Source organism: Protopterus annectens, chromosome 4.part1 (assembly GCF_019279795.1).
Source record: "Protopterus annectens isolate FY-2018-M chromosome 4.part1, PAN1.0, whole genome shotgun sequence".
NCBI lineage: Eukaryota > Metazoa > Chordata > Ceratodontiformes > Protopteridae > Protopterus > Protopterus annectens.
In genome coordinates this window covers 483,800,122-483,822,857 of record NC_056734.1, presented here as the reverse complement: position 1 = coordinate 483,822,857, position 22,736 = coordinate 483,800,122, and the positions used below count along the sequence as shown (strand labels likewise).

General features: G+C 37.1%; 1 protein-coding gene across 1 annotated transcript in view; it reads right to left on the bottom strand.

Moving 5' to 3' along the window:
* Positions 1-21,847, bottom strand: part of PDCD1 (programmed cell death 1) — a 128,760-nt gene extending 106,913 nt beyond the window's left edge. Inside the window, exon 1 of the mRNA XM_044070906.1 lies at positions 21,638-21,847. Within this exon, the coding sequence (XP_043926841.1) occupies positions 21,638-21,707 (70 nt within the window). The 5' untranslated portion in view covers positions 21,708-21,847. The remainder of the gene's footprint in view (positions 1-21,637) is intronic.
* Between the last annotated feature and the right edge of the window lie 889 nt (positions 21,848-22,736).

Genomic DNA, 22,736 nt, shown 5'->3' with positions numbered 1-22,736 from the left:
TTCACTTTCGACCAATAAATATTTGTAGAAATAAAGCATGTTTCCTTGTGGTATGTGACCTAGTTGGTGGTAACTAGAATCATGTTATATACTGTGTCACGGAAATTCTGGAACATTGGCTAAGATCAAAGCTTTTTTTTTCTTCTTTGTTTTATTATTATAACATTTAGTATAATGTAAGAATAGCTTAGGAGAGTTACCTGGGAGACATCTGTAACCCCAGCTAGCTAAGTACAGTACAATACCAGTGGCAGTCAAACATAGTACCTTTCTTTCAGCAGCTGAAATATAACTTCTAAACATGTTTCAGATAGAAACATGTAAATAGCACGACTCAAGTACAATTTAATTTGTGGCTAACCCTGATTCTGCAAGCAGTGGTATTTCTGTAAGTAGTTTGAGAGTAAATTAGTCATGAAAAGCTTTTTTTTCATAGATGTGTAAATGTGTCATGTTAACATTTCTTAATAAAAGGAACAATTCATATACCTCTTTGCTGTTCTGTCCTCCGGAAAGAATATAACTGGTCCCTCTCTTTCCTTATATGGCATCAAGAACTGTTCACAGTACTCTGGATTTGGCCTCTCTAAAGCCCTGCATAGGTGTTGTATCATCTCTGCATTCCTAAATCCTAAGCTGCTCACATTCCCCTTTGTTTTAACTACAGGCCTTGTTTTATGTCATTATTCATACTCTATGATACCAGTTTTCTGAGGTGCTTTTCCACATTTGTTCTTCCCATAGTTAAACTTCCTGTCCTATTTGCCCTTCCCTGCATATTGGTTCCAAAACAAATGACGGCATTTATCCTTATTAAATTCAGATTAGCACCTGTACAAGTATTTATTTAGATTATTTAAACTGCTTTAGAACAATATAATTTATCACCTGTGACTCTACCATAATTTCAGCAATAAAAATCAATCTTAATTTCATCAGTAGAAAGTTAAATAGTCTCTTCACTCACTACTTGCATTCAGTAGTCAAATGTGTAAAAATGTCACCCCTAAAACTAACAACTGAGTGACTGACTCCACTGGCAATTTTTCATTTTTGATCACTACTTTCTACATACTCCCCACAAATGCATCACATCTTCAGACTTCAAACCATATACCTATTTAGTGACCCAGTCATAAAACCTTAAAAGGTTAGTTAGCCCAATGTGACATCACTTTTGTAAGTCTACGTTGATGCCATCTGCTAACCTCCTGGCCTCCTAAACATTGCATATCATTGTTCTAATTATCATGATCATACATTTTTCTTGTGTCTATCTATCTATCTATCTATCTATCTATCTATCTATCTATCTATCTATCTATCTATCTATCTACGTGTGTGTGTGTGTGTGTGTGTGTGTGTGTGTGTGTGTGTGTGTGTGTGTGTGTGTGTGTGTATAGAAGACTCTCTATATCCTTGTATGCTCCAAAATAACATTTGGCTCCTTTCAAGCTCCACCTATTAGATCAGATAACACAAATGGATTTAAAAAGTCTAGTCAACAGATTTCTCAGTATATGATGTAATTCCTTTGCTAGCCATGGAGGACTTTCATGTGATCCTGATGCCTTACCCTCCTTCAACTACACCAGTGCATTAGTTCTTCATTTGCAATCAGCCCACCTACTGTTTGTTACCATCCATATGTCTTCAACTATCCCAGACTGCTACTTTCCCTCCCCTTTCATTTGTAAAAATGAAATGAAGTAGTCAGTCATTACAGTGCCTTGCTGTCAGGCTTCACTGTGCTGTTTACTAGTCATCTTTAATTACCAGTATTGCCTTTCATCCTTCCTCACTTACACAGCTAAAAATATTTAGATGTTTTCATTTCATTGCCAGCTCCATTTCCTTTTTACCATTAGCCTGTTTAATCCCATTTTTTTACTTGTTTTCTGTCCTTGTAACCCCTTCCATTGTTTCTTTACAAACAACCCAGTTGTCCTTAACCAGGAAGTATCTCCGTCAGGTTAGTCATCCAATAATCCTGAACTCCTTCTGCATGCCCTCCTTTCTTCTTCTTCTTCTGATGCATATTTTCAGCCCTCCTAGTCCATAACTTTTCATATTGTATGCAGCTGTGTCCAGTCCACCTGTCTCACTCTCACATTCCTGCTTAGTAGTTCATAACCTACTCCTCTAAACTTACTCATAAAAATCTACTCATTCTGCATTCACCATGATTTTCAGCCACAACACTACATGCTTGCTTCAGCTTAAATAGTTCTTTCATCCCTGTTTCCTCAACTCCCTGTTTAAAACGATTACACCCAAAATGGTCATTTTTCTGTTTGGGACCTTTTATTAACCTTTATATTTCAGCTTCTATAAATACTACTCTTTCTCATCAAAGTTAAGATTGGCACCTCATTTAACTTAATGAATACTCAGATCCCACATAACAGCCACCCTTTTTCTCCTAATTTACTCCTCTGTTCTTTTCCTTAATCTTTCAAATCCTTCCTTGGGGTGTTTGGGGGTCTTGACATCATGGCTCCCCAGTGCATCTCCCACTATTTCTTGCAGCCTTACTGTCACATCTGCTACCCTACCATGTCAGTTTTCTTTCTAATTTCATCTTCATGTAATTTTCTCTTAAGCCTGTTCTTCACATGCTTTTACTATGTATTTCACAGTCCTTCCGTTTCTCAGTTGGTCCAGTGAGTTTTTTACACCTGAACTTCCCTGGTTTGACTCTTTCGTCTTTGAAGAACTTTGTGGAATTTAGGTGGCATTACTCATCAGGTTTGTGCTGGATGGTACCATGGCTTTCTCACCAAAGATATTAAATAACACCTCTGTGATCTGATCTGATATGATCCACAGCAGAATATGAAGCCTGATGAAAACAGTGTTGTTGTTGTGTCTGTATTATTATCACATATTACATTATTACACTATTACTATAACAAATAGATATAATTAACAGAAATAAATACTAACAATTTTATGATTTTACTGCATTTATTTATAGAACTATAGAAATAAAAAAATCATAAATTCATTTAGGATTATTCTTCATTCTATTCTTATAGCTATTTCTCTGCTGACTGTGAGAAGTATATTTAGGTGTTAGTTGTTAAAATTAGGGATAGCTGAAGTCTCTGAATTAGTAATTATTTTCAAACTTACATCCTCCTGTATCTTTTACGGTCTCCATTCCATCAAAATTTTTTCTTCTGCATGTAGTCATGTGGTACTTTTCTTTTTTTCTTTTCTATGTACTTTTCTTATTTTTTAGTTATTTACCTCTACTATACAGTGTTTATACTACCTCAGTGTTCTTAGCTCCTACCATTATCTTTTAAAACTTCATCTTAAAAACTTCAAAATAAAATAAATAAATTTGAACAAAGGGATATGCTCATTTGAATTCTTCTAGAATGTGAACTGCTCTACTGTCAATTGAATTAAGTACATTTCATGTCACTTGTAATTGCTACTACAATATTACCAACTATTGTGCAATACTCCATCATGTTCCTTACCTTATGAACAAATACTCTAAGATGTTCAATTTTGTCTATGTATCTTATATGTAAAAATGTTCAAGTATGCCTTCTATTGTCATGTGTATTTGTTGCAGTGTATACTGTATACTGATTGTAACTTTTTTTTTTTCTCTCCAGGCCTCTGTTGAAAAGAGGTTTCCAACCCAGTCTTTCTTGTGAAACAAATGCAAAAAAAAATAAATAGGGATTGTGGAAAGAAAAAAAAACAACTGTACCCTATAAATCTGAATAAGTTAAGTCACCTTGCTGCAAATTGAGTAGGATATACTCTCACAAAACAAATCTATGCAGAATGGAAAGCAAGCAGTTCTAGTCACTTGTCTACAGAAACCGCAGTTCAGTGTTGTAGCTCCTAGAATATTATGGAGATGTAATGCTACCGTCTAAATGATATAATTCCCAGAATCCCATTTGTTATCTTCCACCATCAGTCCTGCATACATCTTCATATTGGTTGGATTTTTTTCTTCTTTGTGTAGTAAAACAGTACTGTGTAACTCACTCCAAAATTCTTTTTGTTCATGATCCTTTTTTACTGAACCTTTTTCCCTACTGAGCTTGTTGAGTAACAGCCTTTCATCTGGAGCTTCCTCCATCACTGCCTCCATCCAAGGGCCCAGCTTACCACTCAAACCAAGGTCTCCTTTTAAATAGACAGATGATTCAGTGCAAGGTGGCATCTAATTGTTCCTGGACATGGGGACTGCAGCTCAAGCAGAGGCACCATCCTCAGCAAGCCTGGGCTTTTCTCCTTATCTTATGCCCGTTATCCTGTGGTGTTCTAGAAAACCAGATCTCCTACAAACCTGACAACTGGCTATGTGCTTGTAAGCATCTGCCAACCACAACAGCAGTGCATGAATATACTGCTTAGTGGGTGCTGGTTTTCAACTATTCATGCTGTCTACCTGCAACATCCAGCCTCTCCTCACTTTCAGTACTGCACTGGACCCACACCTTCCTTCCCAACAGTAGGCCTTGTACACTTGCCCTCACCAGCCATCTCCTTGAGCAACAGGTTTGATTTAAACCTGGCTTAACTAGCTCTGTACAACATATCTGGCTGTTATTCATGATTCTTTTGATGGAGCAGTTCATTTGAGATGTTCTAAAACTGTTTGCAGCCACCTAGATGGCCAGGCCTTTTGCAGACACTAAGTCTTCCTGGCATGCTTGTGATGTCCTCTTTGCTGCTATGCTTCTTTTCTTCCTGTCCTTTTATCTGCCACCTGAGTATCGCAGCTCACATGCTCACAGTTTTATTCCTTATCCAGGTCGGCATATTATTCACCAATGCTGCTGATTTCTTACTTTGCACAGCATATCTTTTACCATTGTGCTACCAAAATCATTGCTCCAAAGGTTAAAAAAAATACATCATTCATATGCACTTGTTTTCCATCATTTAGGTTATTTCTCAGTAGCGAGTGATTTCTGGAGTCATGCGTTTCATCCCCATGACCTCTGCAGTTATGTTTTCTTGGCTCCATGGTACTGAGGGATAGAACACTGACTATGAGCAAACCAAAATCACCTGCAGTTGAGTACTATTTCAAGAGCTTGAAGAGCAGGTGGAGGGGATTGTACAAGAACAGGGAGAGTCAGATCCCACTTCTTTCATGGGTGGAAAGGTTCAAGCCTAACAATGTATGTTCTCCATTTAGTTTCACTGATGGAGTGCAAACAGCCAACTGAAACACTTACATTAAGGAAGGTAGGGCATCTGTAGACAGTCCAATACAAAGCCCATTACATGCTCATCCTCAGACATGTCATAGGGTTAGAGTAAAACTCTGGATACCTTTGCATGGTTAGCAGAACTGCTCCTAGTGTACTTGCCCCTTGCTCCTAGTGGTACAAGTAGGCTCTCACTGTTAGGGAACAAATAGGGTCATAGTCAACTTTTGGGCTGGAGCCCATAAGCAGAACAAAAACATTCAAAATATTTTCCTCTGTAGTACACTCACTAGTAAAATTATCCATCTAATAAAAAGTTGACAAATGTAACTTCCCCAAAGTACCACACCCAATTTGCTATTTGCCAGGCTTTCAAGCTGAGAAAGATTAAGTTTCTGGAAATGTTTGCTGTAGGTGAATAGTTTATTTAGACACAGTAACCACAATGGACATACTATAGGCTGGAATTATCACACTGTTAGAAAGTAATACCTTTTCATAGGCAGACACTAGCCACGTAGTCCAGCAGACAATCAATGAGCCCAACCAAATTCCCAATTGCACCAAAGCACTGCCTGGTTGTGTGACTTGGTCAAGTTCGCTCCGCATTTAAACAAGGACTGCGGTAATCAAACCTTGTATCACAGGAAGTAGATCACTAACAGCTTATAACCTTAAACCTCTTTGCCAGCAGCCAGAGTAATCATATTTGCCTTGCTGCCAGACAGATTATTTATTATTACTTTTAGACTGTTAATGCTTTTTCTATAAATTTCTCTTCTGCATATCATTTCCTATGAGCAATATCTGACTCAGGGTTGCAGTGTTTGGGGGCTGCAGTTCAGCAGCCATATTAGCAAAGGGGTTCTTCTATCTCTTGGACCACATAATAATGCTTATTTTGTTAGATGTGTTTAATGGTAGCATATTTCCAAGGGTCAGAAATGTGTTGTGCCTTTAATGGGCTTGTGTTCCTGGGATGTCTAGTAACCTTGCCAGGGTGTGATGGGATAATTCCTTGTAAAAAAATACGACATGATGTATTTTTTGTTACATTTTAGTGTGGAGTACTTCTCTTTTTCAGGTTCATTCTTGTGGTCTATATACATTTGTTTATATTTGGTTATAGATGTCTGTCATCTGTTTAGGTCGATGAGCTCAACAAGTCTGTCCTTATTTTTTTCTATCAGATCCGTGAGCCTATGTTGTTTTGATCTTCTTCTTTTTTCGGCTTTTTCCCAGTTAGGGGTCGCCACAGCAGATCACCTTTCCACTCATGATTGGCAGTAGAGTTTTACAGTATCGAGTTGCCAGACCGGTGCCCAGCCATTCACAGAAGGTGCACACACACACACAGACACACAGACACACACACACACACACACACACACACACACACACACACACACACACACACACACACACACACACACACACACACTCATGCCTAGGGCCAATTTAGTGTATCCAATCCACTTACAGCATGTCTTTGGGATGTGGGAGGAAACTGGAGCTCCCAGAGAAAACCCACAAGACCACAGGCAGGACATGCAAACTCCGCACTGAAGGCACCCAGCCAAGGATCGAACCAGAGAACCTCTTGCTGTGAGGCGACAACGCTAACCGCTGCACCGGGTTTTGGCATAATACTGTTGTTCTTTGTATTCTCTTAAGAACAAAAATGTGTATATAAATGTGATTAATATGATTTACTTATTTCAAAATAGAAAGTAACATTATTTATAATTTCTTGTTTTGAGTATCAGTCTTAAACTTATGACATTATCTGAGTTTAGGGAGGACAAGCACAGAGTAAACCTTGAGACAAGGTACATAATACACAATAAAAAATTCCACTTCTGTTATAAGGCATGAACCTAGAATGAGAGGGACATAAGAATGCACTTTTCAAGATCCATCATTAGAAATAAAAAAAAGCTATCAGGCAGGGTTCGTGCTTGGTGGTACTTTCAATTTGAAACATAGGGGACTCATTGAAAATACCACCTGCTACTACTAGATCTTGACATGAAGACAGGCTTCAGTAATCATATATAGTTAAGGTTCATTGGTTCAAAGGTTTAGATGTTCATAGGTACCTACCAGGCTATTGGTCTGTGAAGATCTTAAGAAGTCTAGTCTTACTATCCCATAGTACTTTTAGGACTTAGAAGCTGCATACAAATAAGACAGGCCAAGAAAGGATATTGTGGGACATTTATATGTCTCTCTAGCTATGAGTTACACGGGTGTTAAACCAGGAGTGAATTTGGGGTTACCCATCCACTCAACCAAATTACATTTGAATTGAGTTTCAGAAGTACTTTTTTGCATGTGGAGTGGAAGATGGTTAGTATTCTCTGTGGTACAAACCTATCCCGCCAATATGTTCTATTTAGTTTTTAAAAGAGATTTAGATCCCTTGAGTCGGTGTTTAGGATACCACTAGACTTACGAATGTGTAATAGTTCTGACTTAATAGGGTCTGTTGAAGATCTATACACAACGCTGAGGTTGCCTTTCAGTAGCCTATATGCTACTGAGAAGAGGGACAAGGATTTGAGACCATCTGCATAGTTTTTACAATTTAGGTCCTTCATTTTTTCTGAGAAAGTGTTGTGGTCATTCCAGTTGTGACAAGTGTATGGACAGGTGCATACTGAAAGGGACATTATAGTCAATGGTCAGCCTAATAAGTGCAGAGTACAGTGGAATAATTACATTCCTGGATCTGGACACAATATCTTTAGATATAAGCTGTGCAATAAAAAAGGACTTCCTTATAGCACTGGATACATGGTGACCAAATACTGGTCCATTGTTAATATTGGCTCCCCATTCCCTAACTACAGATCAGTTTTCAGGAATGCATTGACAATGTGATAGTTACAAGGGGAGTCATGCTTGTCAAAAAATACACTTATACATTTCTTAGCAGTTAGTTTTAGTCCTTGGTTTTGACAGTAGCTATTTGCTTGGGATAGTTCCTCTAGGTGGCTCTTGGTGTCCTCTGGGGAAGTTATGATGGCACTAAGTTTGAAGTCATCTACAGACTGGGTCAGCCACAAACCCTTAATATTAGCTTTGACCTCCAAGAAGTAAGTGCTAAAGAGGAGTGGCTGAAGGAGTGACCCTGGGGTACACCTTTAGTAACAGGTCTTTTGGAGGAGTTATAGTCTTTTATGCTAACTTTTCTAATCAGTTATATAGGGAATGACATTTATCTGGATGAGTTTATTGACAATACTGGTGTGGGATGGTGTTGAATGGCTTTGCAAGATCTAGATGTGTGGTTTGCACTGTTTTGCCCTCATCCATTGCTTCAGGAATTCTTTCAAAGAAGTTGACCAGGTTAAGGTAACAGAGTCACTAAGCTATAAAAAATAGTTAAAACATTAAATTGCTTAAATCTGTCTGATTGGACAAAGACGATCCAAAGTTGGGTATTGGTGACATGTTCTGGAAGCTGCCATGTTCCTCTTATAAAGAAGGAAATACAGATTATCTATTTTAAGGGTTTCATTGGGGAGTATAATTACTGGATTTCCTTAGCTAAGAAAAATTTGCTCCGATCCTTGTTTAGGTGCAGAGTTATGTTTCTACACTAATTTACATAATTATGTATTAGCTATATATTTTTAGATGGTATGTAATTACACTTGCTGCATGTGGCTGACTTGTGACTGAAGGGGAGTCATTTGCCCAGTTTCTGTAGTCATTTCACAAACACAAATGAATAAAGAAATGCACATAAATCTAAAAAAGAATGTCTAATTCTTACTTAAGAAAGGAAGCTAAATACAAAAGAGCACTACAGTTAAACTGGAATAGTTGTAACTAAGTGATAATTCCTGCCTTTTTATATATACTTCTAATATTATTTTAGATCTTTTCACTTTCCTAATGCAATCCTGCTTATAGGTCTGACTAAGCAGACTTTAGTTGAGGCTTTAAAATATATGGAAATAATGTGTATAAAACTGCATTTTGATAAATATAGAAATATCACTAGAGTTATGCCCATTATTTTACTATGATCTACATTTAAGGCATTAATCAAAGACAACCTCACAGCAAACAACATAAGTGAAGCCAGAAAGCCAAAAAAAAAAACTAAAAAAATGTAAACCACTTAAGTACATATTCATTGCAATTCACAAAATAAAGTATACCCATATTTATTCACAGTAGTTTAGTAGGAGGCAAATCACTCCACAGTCTTTTTAGAATAACCAACACAGTTCCTAACAGTCAATGACTATAACCCTAACCTCTCTAATCGAATTACACACACACACACACACACACACACACACACACACACACACACACACACACACACACACACACACACACACATCCAAGGACATTTAGAATTGGCAGTCTCTCTACCTGTCTAATTCCACTCTAAACCTTAATATTAATGACATCCCAAACTCTACTCCATCTCTTACTTATTGTATTGTGAAAATGTTACAGCAGTGACATTCTATCTACTAGCAACTAAATTAATGGAACAACGTAACAAATCCACCTTAGGAAAACAACTAGTCATAACTGCATTTGATCAGGATCACTAGATAACCCTTCAGAGTAACCTTCTTACTTCTTCAGAAGTGCAGTGACCTTTTAGTAATAAATCAAATGCGACTTAGTGGGCTTCAGACCACAGGTCATAGCTTCCTTGCTTTTATAGCTTAGCACCACTTCATCCACATTCAATTTAGACCCTTGTAACTCAGTCGACATACTAATAACTCACTGCCTAAAAAGATAGAAGCCAAGCCCAGAGAAATATCATGGTGATGAAACTAGGCTAGAGTTTTAATTTGGTGCTTGCAGTTGTAGACACCACAAAGCCAGATGGACTTGATAACAGCAGTTTGCAGATGGGTTCAGATATGAAGGGGATGCACAGTATCAAAAGGACAAAAACATTTTGCATTTTGACATGATGGAGCACTGTCATTCACTATCTGATTAAAAAAATGCTGAAAATTCATGAAATGAATGTAGGCCGCATGATGCGGTTTAAGATTGCATTATTTATTTGCTTGCATATCTGTAAAACTAATTATGGAGTTAAGGTAGGAACATAAGGTAAACTAAAGCAGTTGCCTTCTGTTGCTGCTTGATAGAAACTAAGACTCAAGGTTAACTGATGGTAAACGTCAGTGGTGTTTAATAAACTGTGCAGAAACCCATCTTAAATTATCAGAAGCAGAGCTCACTGAATGGAACTAAAGAGTATATTCTCCCCCTTTTTTAACACTAAACCACCATCCTGATTCCTGCAGCAAAGACAGGATGTAGAAATATTATAGTTAAAAACCAGGCAATCATTTATTTTAAGCAATTGGTATAATGTTCTTTGTGCCCATGTTCATTGAAGGTGGAACCGAAAAAGGTAAGTTCAGCAGTCCTGTTCAACGCTTATTACAGTTCAAAAATCAGACAAGTTGAAATGGATAGGTTTCTTAAGAAAACTATGACTATTATAACAGTGGGTTTCATTTTTATAGTTTCATAAACTGTTTAAGACCACTCTAGACAAACATGCCCCAATTCAGCAGTAAATCAAGATGTTGGTATAGAGATATAATTGCCTCAGAAAGAGTTTGCAAGTCCATATGACAAAGTCAAACCCAGGACTACAGGAGGATAATCATAAGCAACTTATAACCTGACCTCTCTGGCTGCTCTATTAGACTATGGGTTGGGAGGGTGGCCTAAGGGTTAAGGTGTTTCCCTTATAAACACAAGGTGCAGGGTTTGAGACTCACAAGGGATAACTGGCTAGGCTTAAAATGGCTCGCAAGGACAGTTAGCTTAGTACTAATCTATGAACCTATCTGACTAGTTGCCTGAAGTGTCTTGTGGGACTATAAAATAGAATGTGTATTAAGATAACAGTCAACATGCCTTAAGTGATCCAGTGCAAATTAAAACTCCTATGTTGTGTGATGTCCATGAAGAAATATGATCACAATGTATGTACCGTGAATCATAAGCTATGGAAAATATTCAACATGTAGGTTCAATTCTCATGAAAACTGCATATATAATAACAGTGTTAGATAACTGATTTGCTTACTACATGGTCTACAAAAATATGTTTGGTATCTGAGATGCAAAAGAGGCAAATTAAAAACAAACTGCTGTTAATGACTGCAGTATTATACAGCAACAGAAATCTCTCTTTGACATGTTCAAGAAGAAGGTACCAAGGGCCAAGACAATTCTTTGTTTCACTTAGATATTGACACTTTCTCTTAGAATTACCCACTTTCCTTCTTATTTAAAAAAAGTAACTATACTGTCATACAAAACAGGCATTGTGATTACAGATAAGGCAGTTTGCTCTGTCATGTTTACATTGGCATAATGTAACATTGGCATGTGTAGAATGCAAGTTACCCAGCAGCGAAGGGCCAGATGATTTAAAAAGTAATATGGTGACTGGAGATGACATTCTGGAGAGTGTGTAATGAGCTGTTCAATGTCTTTCATACAAAATAATATGGTGGCAGAAATTACATTCTGAAGAGTGCATTATGAGATGTTCAATGTCTTTCACACATTTTCTTATTAATTTTTTTCATTTCAGCTCACTGGAAACAGCTAAATGATTTTTGAGTATCTAAACAGTCAGTGTTGACATGAGGTAATTGTTCAGTGGTTTGAAGTTTGTTGTCTGTTAGGAAACTGCCATAAACTATGAGGATAACCTACTGGTGGATGAAGACTGAATGTTCGAGCTTCAATTGTCCAAGGTTCAACCCGTTGACAAGCAGAGTTCCTCCATAAGAAATCACTGTCAGCAAGCTCAGCCAGAAGTGATTTTCCCCCTTTTTCAAGTTGGTGCAACCATGAATTTGGTATATGTAAGTTCAGGGGTGGGGGCCCACACATCAGGGAGAGAAGGTGGGCTTTACCTCTGCAAAATACACTTAAAAAAGTGTTTTTCAGCAGTTTTTTCAGCAGATGCAGTTCACATATTCTGAACTCTGGTGCATTTACTTTAATCGAATCATAGTGGAAGCAACTATATTGTACTCAACCCTAAACATAGTATAATAAAAAAAAATCTGAGATGAAGGAGAAATTGTTTAATTCAATCCCATGCCTACAATTTGACTGATGCATTTTTTACAGAATCAGTATAATTTAGGACTACGTAGATCCCCAGCCTTTCTCAGTTGCAGAAGAATACTAACATTCATATGGAAAAAGCTGCAGTACATTGCTCTGCAGCAATGAAATAAATATGTCAAGCATATTTGCTTCATGGAATTCTTACATCCACACTTCCAGGGCCACTGAGATAATGCAAGTGAATCTGTGAATATGATGAATCATGTTGATGACTAAAGTAAATGTGTAAGATTAGGGGAGATTAAATTTAACATGGAGAACTATTTGTAGAGGCTGATTGCAAACAGGAGCTAAATGAGAGACCTAATCTAATATGGAATAATATTAAAATGAGTATTTTCACAGAACTGGAAATGAGGCTTGAAATGAAGAGGAAGGCCAAAGGGAAGAGAAAGCCAGAATGGTCTGCCGCAAAGGGTCAAAGGGTGCAGTAAATGAGAAGGAGAGAGGCTGCCAGACATTCAAGAAGGAAGGAGGGGAACAATTAAAATCAGTGGGAGAAAGACTAAAATAGAATATGAAAAGTAGTTAGAAAAGGGAAATTAAACTAACAGTGTAAATTGGACTTATGGATAAGAATGAAAAAGAGATTATTTGGCTACATTGTAGAAAGAAACAAAAAAAGTAAGCTAAGACGGGAGTTTCAGAGATACACCAAGGACTGAATGGAATACAAACAAATATTATTTTAAGTCCTTTTACTCCTGTTATCCCAGAACTACTGACTACTCCCCTAACCTATGGTTTAATAGTCTTGGTAGAGGAAGGCCAGAAATGGGGATCAAGTATTTTTTGCATGCTTAATAATGCCATCTCTATGGCAACTGATGGAGAGATCACCAAAGTGGGTACACATGTGCTTCCATGTATGAAATGGAAACCATGAATAGCAACATGCTTTACTTAGTAGTCCAAAGCACCAGCATAGACCCTGTGTTGATGTTTCACTCTCCACCTTCCACCATGTGCCAGACATACATTTGACCCAACCACTTATCTTCCTTCTAGGATGAAAACCTCACCTTGGCCGTTTGTTCAACTTTAGAGGCAACTTCTCAAGCATGTGGGTTTCTTAGTCTGTTGGAGTGTAATTAGGGGTTTGTCCCTCTGTCACTTGGAGATTCTAAGCAAATTATTTTCATTGTTATTCACAGAAATAAATAAGGGAAGATGGCACATTAGAAGGGTGGGAATGGAATAAATGGGGTGATACTAACAGACAGTAGCAGAGAAAGAGAGGTAGTAAAGGCGGGAATGGAGGATGACAACGCATACGGCGTGACTCTGGCAGGTGTGCTGTCAGCCAGTCCCACAGAAATCAATCAGAGAAGTAGTAGAGAATTGAGAAATGACAGCAGTAGTTCTACCCCTTAAGGCAAGGACAAGAACATCTAAGCAGCCTAAATACTGCTGATCAGAGCACAGCCAAAGTACTATATTAACCACAATCTTGCATCCCTTTCAGTAACTATAACTGTGTACCAAAAGGTGAAAATGAAGGTACATGACATTATCACTGTCTGTAAAGCCAAAGTATTAATAACCAATATGAACTGACTATAGTGTTTCTAATACCAAAACATTCAAATATGACAAAGTACCAATGCTTTAGCATTAAATTCATGTTTTGAATTACCTTTGTCCTTTGTGGCAAAAGTAGTAAGACATATCAAAATATAGTGCCTTTAGGTAAACAAAGTTCTTTGCTGTGCTTAGGAAAACACCAAATTCATTAAGTAAATAAGTGTTGCCTCATTAATGTTACCTATTCCAAAGAAAAATGTTCTGCATGTATGTCATTTGTAAGCCCCTTGGAACTTGTCATTTGAGCATTGCATGCCCTCAGCACTTCTTACTTCTATATTCCATCTCTAAGAACATAGACTTGGGGAAAGAAGAATACTTTATTTTGCTGAAATAGCGGGTGTTGCTCATCCCCAGGGTTATGCAAGCACGGTGCAAAGATAAAAATGTAAGGAAGTTCTTGGGTAGTACAGGGTGCCCCTTGCAAAACAATATTTTTATGAATTCATATTACCAATCAGTGTTTATATGGAAATTGAAAACAACAGCTTTTGTTCCATTTTGTGGTATATTTCGATTAATATTTTACACTTTAGTCACTTGACTTGTTATTCACATGTTGCGTAACCAAAGAATACCCGGACAAATAACATGGACTGGAGGACAAAGGAAGGCTTACAAAATTGCTTCTTTATACCCATTCTTACTAATACATGCTAACACTCCTGGCATTAACCTCAACCCCCCATCTTATCAGAGAAAAACCCTTTCCATAACTTTACCAGCATTCAGGCAAAGCATGCCTGAATTTTGTGGCAGGGTTTTAGTTAGCAAATCATAAAGGGAAACTGTTTTCCTTCTGTGACCATTTATGGTTTTGATATTTTTGTTTTTTTTTTTATTGTCAGTTGTTCAAACTCTATCTATCTATCTATCTATCTATCTATCTATCTATGGTCTCCTTTTTTAACACAGTTCCCAGCTTCCTGATAATGATTATACTATCTACACTATCATGCCACCCCAGATGACCACTTCATAAAACTAAAGGAAGCATGCCAACATCCATCTTTGTATATATATATATATATATATATATAGAGAGAGAGAGAGAGAAAGAGAGAGAGATATGAAATTGGTTAGAGAAATGATAAATGGTTCCCTAATGAAATGTCGCTGCTTGTAATGCCAAGTGTTAACAGCCATGGTGGTGCAGCGGTAGCATTGTCGCCTCACAGCAAGAGGTTCTCCCATTCGATTCTCGGCTGGAGCGTCTTCTGTGTGGAGTCTGCATGTCCTTCCCGTGGTCGAGTGGCGTTCCAAAGATATGCATGAATGGGCGTGCCTTAGTTGAAATTTGGGCATTGAGCTGGCACCTCGGCACCGTAAAATTCTATTGTCAATCATTAGCAGACCGGAGTTCCGCTGTGGCGCCTCTAACTGGGCAAAGCCGAAAGAAGAACAAGTGCTAACAGACCAAGATGAAAAAAAAAAGAGCAAAAATTCAGGAGACGAGTGAATCTTGAACATTGCTCTTCTCCTTTAAATTTCTTTTTGCAGGAGGGACAAGTCCCCACTATACCGCTGATGTGGTGGACAAGCCTAACACACCCCTTGAATGTATATATGCCAACTCCAAGATTGCCATGCCTCAGACAAAGGGGAACAAAAGGGAATATCTCGGGAAATGGCCATCTTGGACTTGATATGTGTAAGCCCATTTTTGTGGACATTCAGTATCCATGTTTCAGTTATCATGATAAACACATTGAAGTATTCTATCACAGAAATATTAGGCCATTGTCAAGAAAGAATCTAAAAATGAATGCAGCAAGGTACACATGTAAATGACCAGAATAGTACACAGAATGTGGTACAATAAATTTAAATGAGTAAAAGTAGAAAATGCCTCGAGCAAACTTCATATATTATATCCTGAAATGTCTGGCAGTGAGAAAGACATACTTTGTTCTAATATTTGTTATGTGTGGTATTTACATAGGAATAAAAAAATGAGATAAAGCTCATGTTATGTAACATCATTCCAGCATGTTCTTATCTGCTCTTTTGGACATTCGGTTGCCTTTTTTCTGCCTGTAGTCTGCAAACATGTTATTATTTATTTAATCTAAGTATCTATAGACCTCTCACAATTTTCTTTCTTTTTTTATTTTATTCTCTTTTTTGGCTCCTTTTTACTACACATTGCCATGTGCAACCACCTGTTTCTCTTTATTCTCTAGGTCTCCCTCGCTGTTTTAACATCTTTAATTACAGGCCACCAGCTAACTGGAGTAACTGGTAAGGTGATAAATAGCATTAGGAGAGCAAGATGGAAGATGGAAAGAAGTAGAACCACTTTCAGAGTTATACAAACTACTAAATGAGATGGATTTTTTCTATGCAGTCTAACCTTTCTTTTTGCAAGCTAGAGTGACATGACTACAGGGTGACTATGGCACCACCTCCATGATGACATATGCCGAAGCCCACCCACTGTACTTTCTTCTGTTGTTTCCATCAATGACTTCATGTGGTACTCCAGAAAAAGCTGAGTATGTCACTCAGGGACTGATAAAGTAGAGCAATCAAGGTTTTGTTGGAAAGTGCGACATCAGTTGGAAGGATGTGACCTGTACTGTGGGTGTTAGTTCTTTGAGTCTGTTTTCTCATAAAAGACTTATGTATCTGATGCCCTGATGTTCCAGCAAAAGAGTAAAATTTTGAGTTGCATGCTAGCAGACAAAGAAAAATGTAAAAAATAGACAAGAGAAATGACATAGTGAAGACAATATTATCTAAAGAATATAAAACCTTTATCAAAGGTGAAGCTTTGATGAGCACTTGTTAAAAAGGAGACTGGTAATTCATTGTATTTATTGGTTTTTATTTTATTTATTTGTAGATCACAGTGGAGATAAATTCATAGAGCAAACCTAGGTTATGATCCAAAGGGGAAAGGAATTACGAATCAAAGGAAAGTCCAGTCTGCCAGATGTGGACAGAGGCAGGTTATGAAACAATCATCAAATATAGTAACATACAAGAAAATTCATTAAGGTGACCCACCGAAATGAAGTACTGGTTTTGTAGGTGATAACAGACTGGATACTCTGTATTATAAACAGGTTAGGAAAACCTATAAAACAGTAATCATCATACAGTATAGCTTACTACAGGATTAGATACTTAAGACACTCAGAACAGTGATCCAGATTCTGATCCTCAAGTTGGGTAAATATTGAAAAAATAGTTGTAGCACTTTATTACTCACACTTTATAAATGAAGATCCTTGGAAAAAAAAATAAAGTAATATGTAAACTACTACGTGACAGGGGACTTCAACCGTTTACTTCTCAAAGCACAAAGCATATTATGCAGTATGTTTACAAGGAAACGGGTAAAGAAATCTGTCTGATTAAACAGTAGGAGAAGTGAAGATCGGAAAATTATATCAACTGGTTGTGCCTAAGGGAAAAAAATGTCAGATGGTAGTCCAGATTATGGCGATACCACTGCTATATATTACTAAAGGAACACATGTACATGTCATGTATTTTACAAAAGCCAGGAAAAATATTCCAAAATTACTTATACAATAATCTTAACCAAAAAATGCATACTGCATTATGCTTTACATGAGGTATAATGATGGAATGTATAGAAGTGTATATAAATTCAGCTTTCCAGCATATCTTGCTGAGAACAGATTACACCTCAGTCACCTCAATGCTTCAAGTAATACTAGTGGGCATTTTACATGATACTGCCAGGTCTTCTGACATTTACTTATCTAATTTATGCCATAGATGTTGAGCTTTTTGGAAATTGCACATGGCAAATGTGAATTAAGTAAAGAATAAATAAACACTTGACACTTGCTTGAAGATGAACCAAGATTTCATACTGGGAAAATAAGAAATGGGTGTTATCTGAGAAAGTAAGAACAGAATTGTGGACTGAAACATAGCTTCACACATAGTAATGAAGAAGTGCCAAATTGCCATCACACTGCCATATAATATAATATAATATAATATAATATAATATAATATAATATAATATAATATATCAGCTCTTGGCTACAAAACATTTTAAGGGAATGTAGTATACTCTGTTCTTTTCCCCTGCTAGAACTACTTCTGAATAAACTGTTTATTAATTTGACATCCGCAAATAAATAAATAAAGAGACTTAACTGTGATTCACCATTTGAATAGAATCTGATATTTTTATGACTCTAATGATAGAATGCACAAAACCATGCAGGAAAAGCTATTCACAGGGATATTTTTCCATTAATGTATTTAACATGTTTACGATAACATTAAAAATGAAACTGAGGAGGTGACTCATGCATCGTGATCTCCACAGTGAGGAAGACTGTCCTTGTGGCTGAGGTTAGCCTTATTGTGTTCCATGTATGTATGCTGGGTAACAAACTCTATGGCTGTGTGGGGGTTGAGATGGAGAAACATTGTTTCCACCTCTTTTACCTTTCATATGCACATCTGGATCTGTCATTGCTATGGGCCAACTATGAATGATAGGTATTATTAGCTGATTATAAGAATATTACTTGCTAGCAGAAATAACTTGAAATTATACTGTTTTATGCTTCCCCAGTTGTTTTTATGTGACATTTCTGCACTCATATTTAAACATAACAAATTGAATCCCTGCAGGTGACATTTTAAAGATTTACTGAACTTCCCTTTATAGAATGTGTAGTGCTTTGGCTGGATCCTACCCAGAGTACCAGCCATTTAAAAGATGACTGAATATATAGGTAAAATAAAATAACTGACTACAGAAAGTCATTCAACTAAAAAAAAATTAAGAAAAAAAAAAATCACACTGCATCCCCAGCCCCACTATTACATAATTCTTACTATAAGGTTGCACAGCCTGAGTCAAACAGATCTGTTCCCTTCAATTGGTCAAGTTTCAAATGGACTATGATACCATTAGTACATGCTTCTCCACCGGCCATGTATTTTGTTTTAATGACAACACATATTTCTGACATACTGTCTAGACTAAATGTGTCATTCCATTCATAAACAGATCCTTCTGTTAATTACTGTAAACAAAACAGTTTACATTTTGAAGAAAACAGCTTTATAAATGTTTGAAAATTTTAGAACAAAACTTAGAACTCCAGGGGGAGGTCATTTTCACACTAATATTTTAAGTTATGAATATGCTATCCATTAAGCAGTCATGTCTTACACAGGAAAGTTGTAAAGTAACAATACAGAGGAAGCAACATTACTGTAAATAAGATATTCAAAATCACAACACTTTTAATACTTTTGCTGTTACTAAATATCATTAGGTAAAAGTTTATTCTTCAGAAATGGGAGATGGTGAACGTAGACTGAAAATGTTTGCATATCTGAATGAGGTAACCTTTTAAAAATGAAAACCTTTTTGAAAAAAAATTGTTAGATCATATTAGGCCCATTAATGAGTGCAGTTTATACATCCAAAATTCTTGATGCCCTGAAGACATAGAAATGCTTCTGCTCTTGTCTTAATACTTCATGTCAGTGTTAAAGACTGTGCAAACTTAGATTATTAATTACTATGTATTTCTTTTTCCTTTCTGTATATAGTCTTGCCCCTGCTATGTGTGCACACAGTATATCCACACACACACACACACACACACACACACACACACACACACACACACACACACACACACACACACACACACACACACCACACACTTGACCTACTCTCTAACTAAATATCCTACTGCTGTCTCCTATCACATTGTTACACACACACACACACACACACACACACACACACACACACACACACACAGACACACACACACACACACACACTGCTCTAACTAACCTCTACTCTACTGCTCCCATCACATTTATTTACACACACACACACACACACACACACACACACACACACACACACACACACACACACACACACACACACACACACACACACACACACACACACACACACACACACACACACACACACACAACCACACACACACCACCCCCACCTACTGCTGTCCCCATCACATTGTTACACACACACACACACACACACACACACACACACACACACACACACACACACACACACACACACACACACATACAGACACATTCTGATTTACACTCCTAACCTACCCTATAAATCTGCTATTGCTACCTTCTAGGCAACACATTGGTACACATACACATACACGTCCACACACACACACACACACACACACACACACACACACACACACACACACACACACACACACACACACACACACACACACACACACACACATACACACACACACACAGAACAGTTACATTCCTTTTCTTTATCAATGAACTTCATGGATTCTTACATTCCGTCTTCCTTACTACGGCCTCTTTCTCCGATTCTAATGCACATTTGTGGAATGAGTAACCATTTATTTTCATTATTTTAATCTTTGGAAGTGGCTCTCTTAACTTTTCTACAGCCGTGTTTTATTCTCACCTCTCATACAGAAATACAGGCACATTTTAGCTCTGCTGGGTCTTTGTAGGTTTCTGTGTTAACTGTATTTTCCTCTCCCTGGCCCTGCTTCTCCTTAGATTTCACTATTATTTTAACTTATTGGGGTCACCAGCTCCTCTAATCTGACATTTGCATAGTCTTCATCCTTCTTCGTCTTCTGCAAATAAATCAGAGGTATCTGCTCTATTCTGCTGCTTTGCTACTTATCTGTTGTTGTGAATATCTGAAGAACACTGAATAAGTTTGAGAAGAGTGTTTATGAACACTGTAACTTCACAAGATGCACCTGGCAGAATATTTTTAGTTAGATGTGCTGCTCTGACTCAACAGAATTTAAATAAATATACATCAATTATGCATCACTTTGTTTTGTACATTGTCAGTACTGTGATGTTATTTTAATTTGTTTAATGAAAGCAGTTATGTACAACCAAATATTTATCATATTTGATATATAAATGTGATGTCACCAAATGAGGCCAAAGTCATTTTAACTAAGAAAGGCCTACACACTGCTCCTAACTGACAAAGCTGTTGAAAGCATTTGTCTTTTCTGAAACTGCAGAACAGGCATTAAACATGAGCAAAGCTGTTAATCGTCATCACTTCATATACTTTCTTATTCACTGACTTTTCTTGTTATAATGTACAAAAATGACAAGAAAAAAAAAAGCAGGTGGCTGATGAAAGGAATTGAGAAATGTGATGTCATAAAGTACAGGAAAATGCTTTAACATCAGAAAATCTGATAAACTGGTAAGGAGCAGCGGGAAAAAGACTCCGCTACGCTGATAACATTTACAAGACTGTGCAAGATCTAGCAACATTAGAAATAAAAAGGGAAACAACATTATTTAAAAAATGCGTAATACTTAAAGGAAATGAGACATAACGCTATTGTTGAAAGATAGAAATTTTCACTATTTGTAGCTGCTAACTTGCATCAAAAATATCACATGAAGTTAATGTTTAAAGTTATTAAAAATAAACATTCAAAATATGCAAAAAAATCTATATATAATTGTGTGTTGACATACAGGCAGACTTAACTAAAAAAGATTAAGAAAATCAGCTAACAACCAGAGAAACTGAGTCATGTACCTTGGATTAGGCTAATCTTTGACTAGTACTTTGTATAGCCTTTTATATTAGAACCCTGCTTCTTCTGGGGTTTTTTTGTTTTTTTAAGGATGAAAAAGTAATCAAGAGGTAAATACAATACCTGCTTCAGCATGCGTGGTGAGGAGGAAGAGAGTCAGAGTGCACTGTCCTACAAACCACACAGTCTTCATATCGACAGTAACCCCAGTCAGATGTACATGTGTGTGTGACTGTAGCGGTAGTTCTGTCAGCAGCTGCCAGGACACAACAATCAGGAGAATGACAACTTCAACGAAAGTCAGACCGAAGCATTCTTGTTGGACGACACCTGTCTTGTGTGAGAAAGCAACTACTGAAAGGGATATCCTCTAAGCGACTGCTTACCTCAGTGTGGGGGAGGTATCTATTAACACTTTCCACATACAATGCCAGGTTTTGCTCTAAGCGCTCATAGTATCAGTTTTGTCTTCTTAGTTAGAGGTTTTACAGAAATGTATTAACATACCTTTAGTGTTTTTTTAAAACAGCTAATGCACCACTGTAATGTAAATCATATTGTTTTAAACAGAATCAGAAAAAAACATTTTGAAAGAAAAAAAATTCTGATAAGCTAAACAGTGAAAATGAAACAACTAATGGTACTCGACCATAAAACATGCATTTTGTTTTCATGGCATCATGAGTCTGCTTTGCCCATTTGCTCATCTTTCTGACTATGGAAACATACCAAATGAATGTTATGGATATATTATGGTATATATATTTTTGTCAAGTAGACTCCACTTTGGATTGTATCTAAAGACTGTTGTAGATCCTCAGATGAAAGGCTGCTGGAAAGATTGTATTCAGGGCAGAGATCCCCAACCTTAGAAAGCCCAGCAACCCATTTTGTCCTGAACTTTGTCCCTTGCAAAACTAGATGACTGTAGTTGAAAGATGATTAGACAGAGGCCTGATGAACTGAGCCATGTGCACCAGTATCAACATCTCATTTATTGAAGAACATATGTTCTGAGGAGGTAGCCAGAAAAACATACATTTAAACATTGCAATATATACTTCATGTAGGAAACAACACCACTTAACCATAAGCTCAACCTTAATCCTAGCACATATACAACCTTAACCTATTCCTAAGGTAAAACCAAATTCTAATCTAACTTTTATTCTAACCATTAAACTAACCTTAGACCTAACAGCAACATTAAGGATTAAATCTT